Raw genomic sequence first — 20,876 nt, 5'->3', positions numbered from 1 at the left:
TTTGGGAGTTTAAAAATACATTTCCACAATCTATTTTCTCTACAAGGAGAAACATAGCAACTCTTATTCTAGGATTCATGAAATACAATAAAAAGATACGGAAGATACTTTGGGGAATTATGTTAGCTATCTAAATTCCTGCCACCTGCATGAAACTTTGCTGACTATATTCAATAATAATCTCTCTCCCTTCCTGTCCATCTGGAGCATGAGATTACTAAAGAACAATCAAAATATAGTTTCATATATAAATTTTAACTTTCTAACAAATTATTGAGTTTAAGAATATTATCATAGGTTTCCTTTTTATCTGTACAACATAATATTGGAAAAACACTTTCAGAACAAAAAATATATATATTACTCAAGTCTATTTATGACACGTGCTGAGAGTATAAATGTTCACAAATACAATAGTTGAATCATACCTAGACAGTGAGGAAGTATGATGACAGCTTCTATATTTGTCAATATCATAAATCCTGAAACATTCCTAAACTGTCTAAAATACCTATTTTGCAGATTAATATTTTTAGCAGGCTTAAATTCACCCTACTATTTTTGCCTGGAAGATCTGTTTAATGTCTAAAAGTAGAATGAGAGAAAATTTTTAAAATTGCTCGTTCATTGTTGACATAACGCCACTACCTTAAACCCTAGATAATATACCATCAAATGTTTCAACAATTGATCAGTTTGGGCTTTATATATTTTAAAACTACAATGAAAATTGGGAAAGTATGTCTCTCTTGCATCCAATTAACATTTATATCATAATCAGACAATGCTGTGTTAAAAATTTCTTCCAGAAGTCTTTCCTTAAACTTAAATAGCATAAAACACATACCCAAAAAACAGTACAGATTATAAATTCAGTGACATATACAGTTATGTCAACAGCACACTATATCACTTTATTGGACTGCACAAATCACTTATGACCTTCTGTAAGGAAGATGGCTGCACTTTAGTCAGGAATAGGCCAAGGTGGCCTTCCAGCCCAGCATGACTCAGCAGGTTTGGAGTGCAGGCGCAAAGCTCTGCGTGTTATATAACCATGCAAGACGCATTAGGTGATCACTCACATGAGCGCATGCTTGGCTTGGAGCCACTACTGTCTGTAAAAGGTATAACTACCCTGCTAACGCTCACACCCAGGCCCGCGTCCATGGCTTGACTGAGCCCATGGCTTGCTTGCGCCCACAGCTCACTCATGCCCAGAGAGAGAGTAAAGCCATATCAAAACTGTCTACGATCCCTCGAGCATTTTTTCCAGCTACCTGCCACTCATCCACCCACTCCCCTCGGTCCTCAGCTTGGGTTGGAACCTGACACTTGGTATAACATCCTCAGATATTCTATAATGGAGAACTGGGTCAGCAGTAATAGTTTAGACATTGTTATATCTTCAAGAAAACAAAAAAATCTATAAAAGTCTATAAAAGCCAGATTGAACCAATGCAATTACATTTTATAAGTCCAGATGATGCCCCAACAATAACCTTACTTTTCCATTTGGATGACAGATGTAGGCTCTGTAAAGCCCTTTCTTAGTAACCTTCTGAACTGACATTTCATACAGAGTAGGAAACAAGTAGTAAAACATTACCACTTAACTTGGATATGAGCCCCAGCAGATGACTTGGTCATATGCTTCTAGATCTGGCCACACCAAGAAAAATAAGAGTAGGATAAACATACATAGCCAAGTGATAGCCAGCATTATACTACAAAAGCATGCAATAATCTAAGGACCATCACATCAGTTGTTTATGCTTGGAACTTACACTGACAGAATCTTAATTTTTCGAACACTAAAAAAATCAAAGGTAGCACACTGACTGCTGTATCCAATGGTAAATTTTAAGAACACTTTAATACATAACCAAAATAAGAAGCACAATCAGCTTGTGGTATGCCTAAACAATAAATACCATGTCAGCAAAACAGGCTGAGTTTTATTAAAAGTGACACCAACTCTCCCACCAGATACTTGGTGTCTTTGGTGGCAATTAATACCCTAACTGATAGGCCACCCACTCTGTCTGCAATACTGGTTTTATTTGCAACCACAAATTCTAGTTATTATTTTCTAGGAGCCACAACATCAAATAAGATTTTTCCACTCCATTTCTGGCTTCAGGCTCCATGGATGCTCACTTGCAAAGTCAATAAATGGCTTCCTATTAAATAAATCAACAGAAAAAAAGTCACAGCCCTACTGACGAATACTGGCATGTCACTGTAAATACAACCTAGTACTTGGAGGCCTACACCCTTCTTCTGATACTTCACAGTCCCTTGTAATCTAAAGCCTCACATAAAAAATACATGGAAATTTAGTTATCATTGAGGTATCTAAGTCGGGTTCTCCACAATGTCCTCCTTGTGGTCAGATTTTGTTTTTTAATTGCCAAACACAAATCAAAAACAGAGTCATCTTGAAAACACACTCTGAAATCTTGCATTTACATTATTTAATTATATCTTATCATCAAGGCATCCCAATGAAGCCACGCAATCAGATGACTTAAGTTTAGTCAAATATGAGACATACCAAGTTGGAAGAGCTTACTAGACATTATTTGAGTAATTACAAAGTTGTTTAATATCATAGCATAGTTCCTAATTAAGTATTAGGTATTAAGACATGCACAGTCCACAAAAGAAAATGACAATAAAATTAAACTTTTATCAAGTTGAGAAGATACTCTGCATAGGGTTAGGGGCATCTCTGCCTCGCACTTATCTATCTTGTCTATATTACAAGCACCTGTGCTGAATTTGGTCCCTCCAGCAATCAAACACTAATCCAGACTCTTCACAAGGCACATGCAAAGAATTCCTACTTTGGAATCCATTGGCTTACCATTGAGGGATTTCTTTATGCTTTCTCTTGTTCCTGTTTATCCTTTAACCATACTACCCAGACTCCTGGTAGGGGTTATGACCCATAATCTAGTCTCCTTTTAAATTCTCACTCAGCCCCTGTTCCCAGTGCCTCCCTCCATGCCTGGGTTCTGACATTGCACAGGTACCCAGGCACCAATCTGTGCTATACTTTAATCTTGTCTATCAATGTGTATCCTAACATTGCCTGCCAAACCACATTTGGGCTGAGATTCAGAACTTGTGACCAAGTCTTTAATCTTTCCTTCTCTTCTGGTCTAAGTGAATACTCTCATTTCTCTTAGCCTCACCAGTATAACAACTTATATTAGTCTGTTTTCACACTGCTACAAAGAACTATGTGAGACTGGGTAATTTATAAACAAAAGAGTTTTAATTGATTCACACTCCTACATGGCTGGGGAGGACTCAGGAAACTTACAATCATGGCAGAATATAAATGGAAAGCAGGCACGTCTTACATGGTGGCAGGAGAGAGAGCGCACATAGGGGAAACTGCCACTTTTAAACCAACAGACTTCATGAGAACTTCCTCACTATCACAAGAACAACATGAGGAAAACTGCTCCCATGATCCAATCACCCTTCTTGACACAGAGGGATTATAATTCGAGATGAGATTTGGGTGAAGACACAGAACCAAACCGTATCACAGCTAGACTCAAAAGAAAGAAACCTTCTGTAAGCCAGGGACTTGCCCCATAAGAGAAAGTGGCTGCTACTACTGCTCCAGATTGTTAGGATTACCTATGAAAATTAATAATAATTATGATGACTCCAGGGTGAAAGTCACAGTAGATTATGGGAATAATTCTAAGCTATATATCTAATAGTTTTTCCTTAGGATACTCTCCCAGAACTAGCTTAAAACAACTTAGTATAACCTACTCCGCAACCGCCAAACTATAAGGTAATTTGAGAGTTCAGGTATATATACTCGTATATATACCAGGTTTATATATATGGTAGGTGTGTATATTTCACAAAAGGTCAAATTTTGGCAAACAGATACATGCAAACACAAAAAGGACAACTTTCATTTTCACACAATTTCAAAACTTAATTTCTGCTGGCTTTTCCCTAGACTTCTTCCCACTATCTTATTACTTCAAATGAATTATATTTGAATTCTTCAGAAAACTTTACTGAGATTTTTGTCAATGCAATAAGTGTTGCTGTGCCTAACGAAGTCCTCAAGTCACAAATTTTGTTTTCTTTGCAAGCACACTTAGTATGCTCATGAAAATGAGGACCTGTGCAATTCTGATGTTGCCTTGTTTTGTTTTGTTTTAATGATGTTGATTCTGTTTCCCAGAGTCAAAACCACCCCCAATTCAGAAACCATTTTCTGAATTTCCTCTACCAAGAGGCAGTGACATTACATATACTATCTCATTTAATGTCCACATCATAATATGAGGTGAAGTAGGTAATATCTTGATTTCACAGAGGGAAAAAAGGACAATCCATCAGCTTCAGAACTTGCCCTACAATCCCAGAGCTAGTAGGTGGAGAAGCAGGTATTTGATTTTGATTGTTTGATTCCAAAGTCTATTCTCTTCCAACAAACCATTATTGTCAAAGGGAAAAAATTAGAAAGTAGTGCCAGCCTGTATCCTACTACATTACAGGAGGAAAAGAACAGGCTTATCATCTTTAAAGGCAAACAATTCCAGAGCTGTTTGTGCTCAAAAGTAAACGGGCGCCAAGTATCCTGATTGAAGGGGGATAATCAGTAATTTGCTGCTGACAAGCAACCACTTACACCTCGAACTGCCCCCATGTTTCCTGCCGTCAGGAACTACCTCCCAGCACTCCTTCACATTCCGCAGGCTGAAGCACCCCATTCATGCTCTTCTGCACCCAAGCTCCTGCCACCACCCACCCCAGAGAAGCCTCAACATCCGCTTCCTTGCCCAGTGCTCTTTTCCACAACCTCTTAACCTCCAGTGACCTCTTCTCTGTAATTCACACACCCACAAGGACACTAAAAGTTCAAGCTATCTAACCCCTTTGCTTTTGCTTTTTGGCAATCCTTTTATTCAACTCTAGTTCACTCCTAATCTTATTTCCCACAGTGGTTATCTAAAAAGAATTACCGTCTTTCTCTCAAGAACCCAGCCCCAAGTTTCCCCTCACTCTTACCAGATGGCCTGGCCTCCTGACTCTGTGAGAGAAATTCAAGACTCTCTGATCAGTACTGTCTTTATTCATTCTCTTCAACTTGTCTCCTGTCTCAGAAAAGGGGCCCTCGTCCTCTCAAAAGCTGACAACTCCACAGTAAGCCTCTAATCTCATTTCTCTCTTCTCCCTCTCTCTCTTGCCCTCTCTGTTATTTTTATCATCACTCCTCCCTCCTCACAATGCTGTTTCTCCTTCCTTTTGGTCTGCAAACTAGCTCCAAGCAAGGGCCCTACAATCCTAATGAGGTTCAAGGAAGAGAAAAACATGGGGCTATGGAAAGGAGGAGGAGATTTGCCTGATCCGCTGCTAGCACTATGCAAAGCTCTTTAATGCTCACAACATCCCATGGGAAAGTCACATGTAAAATCCTCAAATCTATTGCCATTCGCCGCATTTTCCAGATAGGAAAACTGAAGTATACAGATTAAATAGCATGCATGGTCATAGAACTAATGACTTGCAGCACTAAATTTTGAATCCAAATTAGCTTATCGGAAATTTATACACTTTTCCACTACTGTAGGTATAGCCCCACAGCACCATCCCCTCATCCTAAATTTAACACATTAAATTACCTCCAGGATATTTAATACTAAGGATTTGTTTTTTTTTTTTTTTTTTGAATCTCAAATTTAACACATGTCAAAACTAAATTCACAATTCTGTTCCACCCCTAGATGCCCTGGCACATAAGAATACATAAATGTGCTGGTAACACCACTCTCCTAGTAACATGAGCGAAGAATAATCTTCAGTCCTCCCTTCCATATACCCAATCACCAAATGCTGCTGATTTCTCTCCTCTACACTTCTTACATACCCATATAAGGATCTGACTTCATCTCTGCTGTCATATTACATTAGTTGCCCAGCTTATGTGGCTCTAACTCATTGTATGTAGGGACGCCAGAATAAAATTCCTAGAGGGCACCTCTGATCATGTCATTATCCAGCTCAAAATCCTTAAATGGATTTTTTAAAAGGGTCCAAACTCCATACTGCAAATAATTTGAGGCCTCCATGATGTGGTCAGAAGGTACGTGCCTAAGTAACTTAGCCCAAGATGCTACTATTTCTAATCTCAAGCTTTGCACCTCGAAACTACTGCACATTCCTGTAATTTTCCCATTTCCATGTATTTCTTTTACCTATATTTTCTGTCTGCATCATACCTAACCATTAGGACTCAGTTCAAATAACCTCCTCTATTTAGGCATCTTCTGATGTCCCCAGTTGGAAGTCTCTTCTCTGGCTCTGATACTGTCACAGCATTTTGTCCTTACTGTACCTAAAGCACTGGGCACCTTCTCCTTAGCATTATACTGATTAGATCATAAGTTATTTTTTTGACCCCTCTTCTATTTTGTAAGTGTGAGAAGAATACAAGATGATTTGATTCATGTTTGCATGAACCAGGAGGTTCTTTGCACTCAGAAGACACTCATGATTGGTAGAGAAGTTTAGGGAATCCAAAGTCCACATCAGTATGAACTAAGTAAGTCATATCTTGTATATCATTATAATTTGAAAAGCTGTTTTCTTTTTCATCCCTGGGAAATTTGCACAGCATCAGCACTGGCTCATGAAAATCATCTCTTATTCTAAAGATGTACCCTTAAAACAAAACCTATTCTCAGCCTGTGAAGGACAAGGTGGCAAGAAATGACTAGGTTTCCCTACAAACAAGTGGCACTTACAGCTTTGGTGGCTGCGCTGGCATAACACTGGGAATCAGGGATCTGGGCATTCAAAAGGCACACTGCAGGAATAGACTAAAACGGTACAACCCTCCAACTGTGCCTTCTTCTGCACAGATCACAAGTCTACTGTTGATTTTTTGTTTTGTTTTGTTTTGAGACAGAGTCTCACTCTGTTGACCAGGCTGGAGTGCAGTGGCATGATCTCAGGTCACTGCAGCCTCCACCTCCTGGGCTAAGGTGATCCTCCCACCTCAGCCTCTCAAGTAGCTGGGACTACAGGTGCACATCAACATGCCAGAATAATTTTTGTATTTTTAGTAGAGATAGGGTTTCTCCATATTCCCCAGGCTGGTCTCGAACTCCTGGGCTCAAGAAATACACCTGCCTCGGCCTCCCAAAGGGCTGGGATTACAGGCGTGAGCCACCACGACCAGCCAAGACTAGTGTTTAAAGCAGTGATTTTCCACAGGCTGCATGAGACACCAAGGATCTCCATAAAATTAAAGGATCCTAGGACCACCACCCAGGGGAGTTTGCCTTAGTTCAGGCCTGGGGTGGAGCCCAGAAATCAAATTTCTAAGGCTCCCCACAGCTGATTCTGATGCTAGGCAGTCTGGCAACTCCTGACTTTGGGAAATAAAATGCATGCTTTGTGTGAGGAATTAAAGATTTAAACTATATTTAAGTAGGAAGGTGTATATTTCAATAAGATTTGTAAGTATCATCTTTCCTTCCTTACTTGAAGTTTATGTGTATTTCAATGGCAGAAATAGTACTCTCAGCACTGAGATGTTATCTCTGAGTCCCAAAAATCAAGCATGACCCCAAAGCTCTTCTCTCCACTGCCACCTGAATCACAACTCACCAACTATCCTGAATTCTATCCTTGACAAAGAAATTACTCCAAATTCACCCCCTTTTTTTAAGCCTCCTATTCCTAGATAACTATCCAAGGCAAACGTTTCTTTTACTTCTTAGGCCTGTGATTCAACTCTATTCTTGTTTTCAAATTTCTCCCTCTCTACTCTGCTTCCTTTTCATCCCCAAATGTCTTCCTCCTTGCTCATATGTTTGTCCTTACTTTTTTGTCAATGAGTTCCATTAATTTCTGAGTGTCTATATCCTGCCTCCTAACTCACTTCTAACAGATAAAATCTCCAGGGCTATTGCCTTTCTGGTCCAAACATTTTATGTCAAAATTGAAACTATATTTTTATTATTTCATTCACATTTTAAAAAGTGTTCTCTTGATGCATAAGGATTTTGTGATGCACGTAATCTCTGACTCACTGTGAACTAGCAAAGACTTCCATGTTACAATTCATCACATATATGGATGCTAGGAGAAACCTCCTAAAGCACAACTGCAATCAAAAGCCTTGAGTGTTTTTTGAGAACCTGCAAATTAAACTCTAGACTACATAGCAAAGTGTTCAATAATATTCTCTGGTTCTCAATCCTTACACTCCAGCTAAGAGGATATCACATCCTGGTTTTCTTCAATATCACATATGTCAAGGTAATGAAAACTCAAGTGTACAATCAGACTAAGTATGCCCAAGCAGGAAAAGAAGTCTAATGATCCAGAGCAGGAGGACAAATAGAGAATCTGGAAAATTCTCCAATGCTCTAAATGCATTTAAAAACAAAAAACAAAAAACAAACAAAAAACTAGTGCTGGTGCAGCCAGTGTGCATCAGAGATCACTTACTCCTTTTGCACCAAATGGTTTCAAATCCAGAATTAGGTCAGTATCTGTGGGATCATATAAATTTGATTAATGGAGAATAAACCAAGCTTCACTTCACATGCAGTTTGTTGTAACACCAACATCTTTAAATTACAGATATCTGTATATTAAAAATATTACAGAAAAATATCTGAATAATCGTGACTCCTTGTATCTCCGTAGCACTTGCTGTAGTTTAGTATATAGTGAACTTACGTATTTTATCATCTAACTTCTCCGACAAGAATACAAAACCCTGGCCGGGCGCGGTGGCTCAAGCCTATAATCCCAGCACTTTGGAAGGCCGAGACGGGCGGATCACGAGGTCAGGAGATCGAGACCATCCTGGCTAACATGGTGAAACCTCATCTCTACTAAAAAGTACAAAAAAGAAAAAAAAAACTAGCCGGGCGAGGTGGCGGGCGCCTGTAGTCCCAGCTACTCGGGAAGCTGAGGCAGAAGAATGGCGTAAACCTGGGAGGCGGAGCTTGCAGTGAGCTGAGATCCAGCTCCTGCACTCCAGCCTGGGCGACAGAGCGAGACTCTGTCTCAAAAAAAAGAATACAAACCCCCTTGGGGTGAGGATTTATTTCTGTTTTGCACAATGATGTATCTTCAGCACCCAATATGGCACCTGACAAATTCTCGGTGCTTGGTAAATACTTACTGAGTGAATGAACAAGTAACCTCAAAGTCAAAGTTGACAACCTAAGAGCCAGTTATCAAGGTTCTGGTACCCATGTGACTTCAGAAAATCATTTCACCCCTGGGTCTAAAGGAAAACATCAGCATTATCTCCCATGCTCACCAAAGTCTCTTTCTACTCCAGTATACTAAATTTGTGATTTGCGAAACCAAGCCAACATTTCTAAGTCAGAAGTAGCATTTTCTGATCATTCAGAAAAAAAAAAAAAACAGCTCATGTTGTTCCTCCCCACCCTCACATGTACATAAAGAAAGTAAGAGAAAGATCCTAGAACTATAGAAATGCAACTCCCAGAGAGAAAGAAGTAAACTACTCCACACCAAGAAAACACCTATGGTACAATACCATCCTCAAAGGCTATTTTAAAGCTGATGAAGAATTTATATTACAGTATATTCAACATAAGGTAGAGAAACTCCACAAAGAAAACTAGGAAAATACCAAAAAAACAGGGCCAGTGGGCTGAACTTTGAGAAATGATCTATTACTAGTGACCTCTTTCCAATTAATGAAAGTGGAAGCTGTGCACATAACACCCACAAGGGCCATCACTTATTTTTCTAGAGTCTGATGTTAACCAATAGGCACCCAACAATGCCTAGTCTATCTTGACTATATTCTCTTAGCATAATAAGCTTTGTTTTTACACCATTCAAAACAATTGTGACTTCACTGTCATTGGTTGTTTAATGTTGGTGTCCTCCAAAAAAAATTTAAACTACCTGTGCCACTCATTGTGGCTTAGATCTGGTTGATACTTGAGTATTTACTGAATAAATGAGTTGTACAACCAGGAAATGCAGGCACAGACAAGTTTAACAGGGAGGCAAGAGAAAGCTACAAAGCCGGTTTCTGACTCTAATCCCCATCGGCCTTTGGCTTTAACAATGTCACTCTTACAGAAAAGCAAAAAACCTATCGTATTATTCGTCTTCAATAACACTCCACCATGCTTCATAGAGTGGATCCTGGGTGGGTCAGGTGGACCAGCTTCATCACTGTTCTGCCCATATCCACAAATGCACCAGCAATATTGCTTTTGGGGTTACCAATACGTTTTAGAATATGTTAATTCAAAACTATAAAACTTGCAAATAATTAGGATCAAATATACATTTCTGCATCCCAAATTAGCATGCGTCATAGCATTTATTCCACTAATTATTTTGTTGAGATTATTTTTTACTAACCATAGATAAAAGTCCTCCTTGACTCTCTATCCACCTCCCTGAAATAAGACTTTTTTAAAGTCATGTTATTTTAAACGAGGGGTATTGTTACCACCTTATCCTTTAGTTTGTATACTCCATGAGGGCAAAATTTGGACCACCTTTTTCACAAGCACAGTTCTTGTCACATAACACATAGTCAATAAATATTGAACAAATATAAAAAGAAAATAAATTTTTAGCTCTGGTTTAAAATTTATTTTAATATTTATAAATATTTTTTAAACTTTTTTTTTTTTTAATTTTTGAGATGGAGTCTCACTCTGTCCCCCAGGCTAGAGTGCAGTGGTGCAATCTCGACTCACTGCAACCTCTGACTCCCAAGTTCAAGTAATTTTCCTGCCTCAAACTCCCAAGTAGCTGAGACTACAGGCACACACCACCATGCCTGGCTAAATTTTCTATTTTTAGTAGAGACAGGGTTTTACCATGTTGGCCAGGCAGGTCTCAAACTCCTGACTTCAGGTAATACACCTGCCTCGGCCTCCCAAAGTGCTGGGATTACAGGTGTGAGCCATCACGCCCAGCCAAAAACTTGTTCTAAATGATTCTAAAGTACATGTAAAAATTACATATGTATGTGCATGTGTGTAAATATATGACCTATTACCCTCTGAAAATTTAGATTAGCATACTGAAAAGACCATAGTAGATATATTCAAGTAAGTACATATATATAGTTATATATATATATATGGGGTTTTTTGTTTGTTTGTTTGTTTGAGATGCAGTTTCACTCTTGTTGCCCAGGCTACGGCGCGACGGTGCAATCTCGGCTCACAGCAACCTCTGCCTCCCAGGTTCAAGCAATTCTCCTGCCTCAGCCTCCCGAGTAGCTGGGATTACAGGCATGTGCCACAAGCCCAGCTAATTTTGTATTTTTAGTAGAGACAGCTTTGTATTTTTAGTTTCTCCATGTTGGTCAGGCTGCTCTCGAACTCCTGACCTCAGGTGATCCACCCACCTCTGCTTCCCAAAGTGCTGGGATCACAGGCGTGAGCCACCACACCCAGCCAATGCATATATTATTTTTCATGTAAGGCTCTAAAATTCTATTTACCCTAAAGTGATTCATTTCTGTAAAAGTTTAATAGGTTTTGCAGGGGGCATTATTCACTCAACAAATATTTATTAAATCTTTGCTACAAATAAAGCCCTAAAGTACTAGGAAGGAATAGGAATACGAGTAAAACTGTCAGACCTCAAAGAGCATATAATTTGCTACAGGTGATAAGCAAGTGAGCCTTCTGTACAAAAGACTGGGCTGTTTTTTGTTGGGCAGAACAAAGTCACAAAAAAAGAAATGAGGTTTTAGGGGATTAATATCTATCAATAAGTTAAAAGTTAAATGTCTTTCCAGGCTTGTGACATGACAAGATTTCAGGTTATTTTTTACTCAAAGCCTAAAACATGAAACACCTAAGCTTTCGAATTTCAAATTAAGTCAAATAAAGTGCTTCAAAATACACACCTAATATGATAAAAGTATCTCTCTTGAGTAAGCATGTTTTCTTTAAGAGAGGAACACCACCTGAAATGTGCAACTTTCCCAGCTGCTTCAATCATTAATTGTGGGTGGTTTCTGTGTGGGTACAAAAATAAGGGTGGTTTAAAAAAAAAAAGGAAAACAATAATACAATTGTCCAACTGAGAGCTATTAAAAAGTAAAATATGCTTCCTCTGCAGAGTTAAAAAGAAAATGTTATTTGTGTAAACAATTTAGGCATTTAGAAATGTTCCATTTTAATACACAACTTCCTGATTTATATAACCACATTTAAGTGGTTGTAATGAGGATCTGTAAAAACTGATGGATATTGTTTTTGATTCAGGAAATGAGAAGGTAGTTTACTTCCTTGAATTTAAGAAAGTATCACAGGTCTCTTTTAGAAGAGTTCAGTTGTGGTTGATAATGGCATTGCCTTTGGTTTAGAAATTTTTCGTAAAAACGCCCAAGAAGAATCTCTTGGCTACAAACAACTTCATCTTTTCTTTTTTTTTTTTTTTTCCCTTAAGAGACAGGGTCTCAACATGTTACCCGGGCTGCAGTACAGTGGTGTGATCATAGCTTCATGTAACCTCAACTTCTGGGCTCAAGGGATCCTCCAGCCTCAGCCTCCTGAGTAGCTAGGTCTTTAGGTGCATGCCACCATGCCTGGCTAAATTTTTACTTTTTATAGAACTGGGACCTCATCCAGGCTGGTCTGGAACTCCTGGTCTCAAGCATTCCTCCCACCATGACCTCTGCAAGCACTAGGATTATAGGTGTGAGCTATCACACCTGCCCAGTTCTACCTTTTGTATCACAGTATCACTAGACAAAGGATTTCAGGTATGAGCTATCACACCCGCCCAGTTCTACCTTTTGTATCACAATATCACTAGACAAATATTAAGAGTAAACTGTAAAAATGCATATTTGTAGCTCACGATCAAATTCTGAAGAAAATTTTCACTGAGGCATTTTCAATAATTTAATCATTGAATTAGCTTAAGTCAAAAAAGAAAACAGGCCCTTTTGTAACAAAAATTTTTAATGATCTTTTGAATGTATTTTCTGCATTTATTATGGCAGTTATGATTTTTAACCTGAAACAAAGGCTATTATCTCTCAAAGGGTTTCTACACTATAGAGGAATTCTTTCAAAATACATAAATTGTTTCCCATACTTCCCACCCTAGACTATATTCTTATTTCTCATTTGGGAAACAGAATCAAATATTACCTTTCCATTTGACCTAACAGATGCATCTTCAAAGTAAGTGAAAGTTTTATGCCTTTTCTACACAGTCACTCTTCTGACAAAGAAACTGAAGGAGATTTTCCAGCCACTCCCTTGAAAAAATTCTTCTTGACACCCTCAAATCAGGTATCCGAGATCACTCTCAGGTTTCTATCTACAAATCAAGGTGAGTCACCTCACCACAGTAACCCACTGATGCACACCCAGCCTCAGAGAGGTAACAAACAATAAATATCTGCACCTCGGCAAAGCACTGCCAGCACAGGAAGACATAGTAAAGCTCCTGTGACTTGAATTGTCACTGTTTTAACCTTCTATACCTTCACCTTTCAACACATTCTCCTAAAGACAGAACAAGAAAATGTCAGGTGCACCTCAGCCAATGCTGTACACAAAACTTGGTTCGGGTTTGAGCTCTCATCCATCAATCAGTACACATACAATTTGTACAAATATTTTCATACAAAAGTTTCTTTTTAAAAATGCAACATGCTCTTCGTGCTTTTTTTTTTTTTTTTTTTTTTTTTTGAGACAGAGTTTCGCTTTGTTGACCACGTTGGAGTGCAGTGGTGAATTCTTAGCTCACTGCAACTTCCACCTCCCGGGTTCAAGCGGTTCTCCTGCCTCAGCTTCCCGAGTAGCTGGGATTACAGGCATTGCCATCATGCCCAGCTCATCTTTGTATTTTTAGAAGAGATGGGTTTTCGCCATGTTGACCAGGCTGGTCTTGAACTCCTGACCTCAGGTGATCGCCTGTCTAGGCCTCCGAAAGTGCTAGCACTGGGATTACAGGTGTGAGCCACCATGCCTGGCTGATGCTAACTATTAAGCACTATCCTTGTTGCTATGTCTGCATATCTACATTCAAAACGGAGTAAACAAGGAACCAGCAATATACTAGTTATGTCAGAAATAGCTGGGGGACTGTTAAAAAATACAGTTTGATTCAAACTACTTAATTTACTGACTCATTTCTCCCCTCAGAATTTGGAGCTATTACCTTAGTTGACAAATGGTAGTGTATTGCCTGTCACTACCACAGGAATTTTCTGTTTAGGTGTGTCTACAGGAATGAAGTCTCCACCAAAAATATTTACTAGCAAAGTGACTCTCCTTCTTGGTAAATGTTTAATCTCTTGAGTCCAAAGCTCATACTGTTCAAGACTTTCCTCAGAGTCTAGGTCATCATACAACATCACTAACCAAGCTGTTTATGCACAATTGCAACTGGACTTTTCAATGGTTTCCAAGATTACATAGAATGAATAAACTTTGCCTCATATTAATGACTAACATTTTTATTGGCACTAGTTCAGTTTGACTAACAATATCTAACTTTTTTTTTTTTTTAAACGGAGTTTTGCTCTTGTTGCCCAGGCTGGAGTGCAATGGCGCGATCTCAGCTCACCGCAACCACCCCCTCCCGGATTCAAGCTATTCTCCCGCTTCAGCCTCCCAAGTAGCTGGGTGATTACAGGCATTTGCCACCACGCCCAGCTAATTTTGTATTTTTCGTAGAGATGGGGTTTCACCATATTGGTCAGGCTGGTCTCGAACTCCCAACCTCAGGTGATCCACCTGCCTCGGCCTCCCAAAGTGCTGGGATTACAAGAGTGAGCCATCGAACCCGGCCACAATATCTAAATTTTTAAAAAACCTAGAGGTCTTCTCATTTTTAATCTTTGATTTAAAATGATTTCAAATTATAAGTACTAAATACAAAAACCAAATAGAGTAACTTGCATACTCCAGCTTTGGTGTGGATAAAAATTCTCAAGTGATGTGCTAAGACTTACAGTCTTTTATTATCCTATATACTAATGTGCTAAATCAATGTAGCTAAACAACCCATCTCATAGACAGGTTCATAGTAGTATCTTTGCACATCCAGCCGTTTAACCCACCATAAACAGTGTTTTCAAAAGAATATGATTTTAGTTTCTGCACAAATAACCTTTTATTTCCTATCAGTAAAGTTTTAAGGCTGGACAAATAACTCATATTGGAACATTATCAGTTCCCATGCAAGAGTGTGCTCCAAGACTGATGCAATGAGTATTGTTTTTGTATTTACACACATATTACTTTGTGTAATTATAGTTACATAATGGTACCTTTTTGTATTTGATCTACCCCTATAAATGTATGATATGAGAGGTGGCTTGAATCTATCTTATACCAGTTTATAGTCACTTTCCTCCCCTCCATCACCGATTTCTGAGCCCCACGTGTCTAGCACTGTACTCCTAACTCAATGTCTTCCTTAGTTCAAAAAACCAAAGCCAAATACAAAGTGGGCAGTTAGTGCAGCTGTGGGAAGTTAAGCGGATGGGCTCAATAGGCCACTTCCCACTCACCGAGCACTGCAGTGAGCAGATGAAAGGGAAAAGGCCAAAGCTCACCTGCAGCTCATTTATCCTTAGAGAAGGGAGGGCAATGGCCTCTTGATGCTCTTCAATGAAAAGGGAGGTGCTAAAAAAAAAAAAAAAGTACAGGACACTACCCTGCTTGGGACTTCAGTCCTGACCTACTCTCTGAGCCACAGGAATTCCCCACTGGGTCTTGAACAACAAATTCCATTTTGCCTCCTTCCAAGCCAGCAGTGTGTCACTGGCACAAAACAAAACAAAACAAAAAACCCAGCAAGCACAGGCCAAAAGGGTAGGGGCAGAGGGAACTGGTAAAGGGCTGGGGCAGATGTACAGGCCAGACATGGGCCTACACATCAAACACACTCCCAGAACAACTTTCATAATTAGGCAATTACACTGATATAGTAACACCACCTTCTCTTCCTTACTTTGCCCCAAACCTTTTTTTTATCCTCTTCCACTGTGAGCACAAGGAAAGCAGACACCTTTATTCATCTTCCTATTGCCTTCCTACCCATTCCCACCACACCTTACACACAGAAAGCCTGCCAATGTCTTACTTTTCAAGTCGTTTTGCGCTGACATGACCCACATACAGAAGATGAGCTTCTTTGTAAGTCACAGGATTTTGTGGCTATGTCATCGGTAGGTCTCAAGCCTACTCCAGCTGAGAGTGTGGTGGGGCTATTGCTCGCTGCTCAGAGTCACAGCTGTCCCTGCCTCATTCCCCTTTCATTAAATCAGAGCAACAACGAAGTCGTTGGAACTCAGGCTTCAACAAGGCAAAGACAGCGGAAACGCTGTACCTTCCCACATAGAACTGAAGCCAGTGAAGGAGGATAAGCGTCATCCTTGTTCTCCACCCACTCCAGAAACACACGTTAGTCCCAGGGATACATTTTCCAGTTCCTTGTCCTTGGTAGAACAGCTTGGGATAATCTCATAATCTTCCATGTCAGCAATGATTCTTCAGAGCCTCTTACTACTACTTCTTTATTATCTACACAATTTATTTTTAACCATTTAGAGTGTATATAGGAGATCAGGTAAAGGGTAAAAAGTGTTGAATAGGATATTGAAACATATTTATATTTTTATATGTTTAATATATGTTCCAGAAATATTTTATACTTATAAGTCATTTTGCTCTAAGTTTTCCTAATAGCATTGCTATTTAAATCAGATTCCCAGTGCAAAGGTGTTAAATAAATCTCCTGATTTAAAATTAGCAAGCAACATTATATCTACTTGTGTAGATCCTTCATCTCCTGATCTCCAACCTGAGATTTAACTTCTCAAAGCCCATATAGCATTAGAATGTAATGTAATATTCATTGCTTGTAAGCCTTCACCTGCTGATCAGTTCACACCTCTCGAATCTAATCTGCAACAGCTGCACAACAATGTTCAATTAGCCAAAGTGGAAAGAGTCAAACAAGCCACTGTTGAGCTATCAAGTTCACTACAACTTGGGGAAATTATCTAACATCTGCCTAGAAGGTTGCATAGCACAGTGATTAAAAACCCTACATCTGCAGTTACTACACGCATGTGTGACTTCAAGATGACTTTTAAGTAAGAAGCTTAATGGAAACGGAAACATACAGAAAGATGTTTACTGTACTCTTAACAATAACAGGTAAAGGGTCAACCAGAAGTAACCTGAACATACTATAGGGATTATTTCATAAATTCATGTATATGAACCTGATGAAATAAATTCATGAAGTCATTAAAATTATATCATCTGTGGAAACCCAGGAGTATTTGCTATAATCCTCTTTCCAAAGAAAAAAATACCAAATTATATATATCATTGTATTAGAAAAATATGTATATAAGTGAAAAAAATTAAAGTTTATAAGGAAAATTATGTCATTTATTCAACAATTTATCTGAAGGTCTACTGTGAGGATCTGGGTCAAGTGCTAAGGCCAAAAGGGTTAAAAAAGAAAAAAATCTGGCTTCTGCCTCCATGGAATTTATAGCTTAATATAACTAAGTGAAGGCTGGGCACAGTGGTTCACACCTGTAATCCCAGCACTTTGGGAGGCCAAGGCAGGTGGATCACCTGAGGTCAGGAGATCGAGACCAGCCTGGCCAACATGGGGAAACCTCATCTCTAATAAAAATACAAAAATTAGCTAGGCCTGGTGGCATACGCCTATAATCCCAGTTACTCAGGAGGCTGAGGCACGAGAATCACTCGAACACAGGAGGTGGAGGTTGCGGTGAGCCGAGATCATGCCACTGCACTCCAGCCTAGGTGACAGAGCAAGACTCTGTCTCAAAATAAATAAACAACTAAGTGAAAATAACTGTTATGTAAATATGTGGGTGTAGCTTTTCTAAATAATAATGCTAATATATTTGTATTTTAGTGATATAATCTATATGTGGGTGTAGCTTTTCTAAATAATAATGCTAATATATTTGTATTTTAGTGATATAATCTAGGCTTTTACCTGGCTAAGTGTATACTACAAAGCCTATGTTGAGGACCAGACATTTATAACACAAATGTCAAGAAATGACAAGCAAAATGACCACTATTGTTCCAAATGTTGGCAGTGCATGATCCCTAATGCTGCCCTTCCCCAGCTCTCCTGTGAGGAGGAAGATGTCATGCATGTGGGAGGGCTCTCCCTTATTCCTGGAGGCACTTTAACTATACCTCAGGCAAGTGACAGGCATGGCTGGGACCATCTTTCATCACAAAACTGAGGGCTGAAGGAGACCAGCCCCTCCACCCTCCCCTCAAATTAACTAACACTCCTAAAAAAACAAGCAAAGAGAGTGACCACTTGGCATGTATCTGCTCAGAAAGACTGCCAATATGATCACAATGATGTATGTATCGTGTAAATTTCATACGCAGAGAGCTTGTCTAAGGACTCTGTACCCTGCCCAGCGATTTCTCCAAAAGGAGCTCTTGTGAATACAGGCAAGCTAAAGCCACACATTGAAGCCGAAACTCATTCAGCTTAACTTCTCCTGAGAGCCTTTTTTTGTGGGGGTAACATTGCCCTTTTGTTTCACAGCGAAGTCTGTGCTAGGATTTGCTACTCAGATAGTCAAAGCTAATGAAATATACTGTCTAGAAATACAGACATAACTGGTAGAACTACAGAAGAAAAAGAAAGGGCAGAGGAAGAAGAGGTATGTGATTGTGGAGAGGTATGAAGGGGATTATAAATCCCAGCTTCTCAGAGCGTGGTCCATGGACTAGGAGCATGGACATCACCTTCAAATCTATTAGAAATGAGAATCTTACATGCAAGCCAAGACCTGCAATTAATAAGATTTCCAGCTGGGCACGGTGGCTCACACCTGTAATCCCAGCACTTCGGGAGGCTGAGGTGGGTGGATCACGAGGTCAGGAGTTCAAGACCACCCTGACCAACGTAGTGAAACCCCGTCTCTACTAAAAATACAAAAACAAAATTAGCTGGGCGTGGTGGTGGTCACCTGTAATCCCAGCTACTTGGGAGGCTGAGGCAGGAAAATTGCTTGAATGTGGGAGGCAGAGGTTGCAGTGAGCTGAGATCGTACCACTGCCCTCCAGCCTGGGTGACAGAGCAAGACTGTCTCCCAAAAAAAAAAAAAAAATTCTTCCATAGAAACCCAAAATCACCCTTATAGTATCGTCAAAGTCAGAAAATATTTTAGATGTTTATTATTTAGGTGTGTGTCTATTTGATTTCAGTAAAATAAATATTAGAAGTAGAACTTTCTAAAACAGTAGTACTTACCAATACTAATTTCATCATCTGTTTCAGCATCACCAATACATTCAAACTGGAAATCTTGTAATGACTGGGAAAATTTCTGCACTGCCATAGACAGATCTGCAATTAAAAGTTAAGCAAAAAATCCATAAGGTGAGGTTCCATTGAACCCTGATGAGTTTCCAAATATAACATTATATAACTTTGATTTTGTATTATATTAACCAGAATCCTTTGAAATACCAGTTTGACTAATTTAACCAAAATTTAAAGACACTATAAATACTGAAAATGAATCTGGTCAGTTCTATACAGTAGAGATTTACTGCTTTAAGAGAGTTTTGGTGGCAGATGTGTATTATCTGAAAGCCAGTTTACCAAAGCCTTTATCAAGGAACTACCACTTGCTGACCATAAATGGAGCATTTTTATTTTATTTTATTTCAAGTTCTAGATACATGGCCAGGATGTGCAGGTTTGTTACATAGGTAAACGTGTGTTATAGTGGTTTGCTGCACCTATCACCCATCACCTAGGTATTAAGCCCAGCATGCATTAGCTATTTATCCTGATGTCTCCATCCCCCTACGCCTCCCCCCTGGCCAAACAGGCCCCAGTGTATGTTGTTCCCCCGCTGTGGCCATGTGTTCTCATTGTTCAGCTAATGGAGCATTTTTTCGTTAAAAAAAAAAAAAAAGAAAGAAAGAAAGAAAAAAAAAAAAGGAATGCTTCTGAGCTTGCTGGTGAAGGGCAAAAAGCCAACGGTTGATTAGAAAGAGTCACCAATAATATTCTGCACAAACTGTGGAAAAGTAGAAAATATGTTTCTATCAATAAACTAACGATTTTGGTCAAGAAGGTAAAAGATGACCTGAAAGGCTGTTTACAAATAACTTCGAGACTCAAGTTAAACACACCTTCCAATCCTGACTTCAGTCTGAACAAGGCCCAGAGTCTGACTAAACCTAGAAAAAGAATTCTTTATTTATGGGCAGAAAAAGAAAAGCCCAGAATAATAAGAAGTAAATCCCCGGGAGTCAACAGCCCAGGATGCAACCTAACCAAGTGATTAAGAATGCAGACTCTGGAGCCAGGCTGCCTGGGTGGAAATCCAAGCCCCACCACTTACTTGCTATGTGACCTTGGACAAATTATTTAACTCCTCTGGGCCTCTGTTTCCTCACACAGTCAAGCACTGCATAACAACATACACCACAGTAGTTCCACTAGACTATACTGTAGCTGCCCTACATGGGTGCATCTCTTTTTAAATCTTTTATACCATATTTTTACTGTACCTCTTCTATGTGTGGATATGTTTAGATATACATACTTACCATTATGTTACAACTGCCTACAGTATTCAGTACAGTAACATGCTGTAAAGGTTTGTAGCCTAGGTGGGATAGCCTACTTCACCGTATGGAAAGGTAAGTAGTAGACTATACCATCTGGGCTTGTGTAAGTATACTCTATGATGTTTGTACAATGACAAAACAGCCTAAGGATGTTTTTCTCAAAATGTGCTCTTGTTGTTAAGCAATACATAATTATACATAAAACGGGAAGACGGC

General features: G+C 39.2%; 1 protein-coding gene across 1 annotated transcript in view; it reads right to left on the bottom strand.

Moving 5' to 3' along the window:
* Positions 1-20,876, bottom strand: part of ARHGAP42 (Rho GTPase activating protein 42) — a 309,626-nt gene that overhangs the window by 205,887 nt on the left and 82,863 nt on the right. Inside the window, exon 2 of the mRNA XM_050758883.1 lies at positions 19,327-19,422. Within this exon, the coding sequence (XP_050614840.1) occupies positions 19,327-19,422 (96 nt within the window). The remainder of the gene's footprint in view (positions 1-19,326; positions 19,423-20,876) is intronic.

The sequence above is a fragment of the Macaca thibetana genome, chromosome 14 (genome assembly GCF_024542745.1).
Source record: "Macaca thibetana thibetana isolate TM-01 chromosome 14, ASM2454274v1, whole genome shotgun sequence".
In the NCBI taxonomy this organism is placed as follows: Eukaryota; Metazoa; Chordata; class Mammalia; order Primates; family Cercopithecidae; genus Macaca; species Macaca thibetana.
Note: the sequence above shows the minus strand (reverse complement) of the source record. Positions and strands in the feature narration are given on the sequence as shown.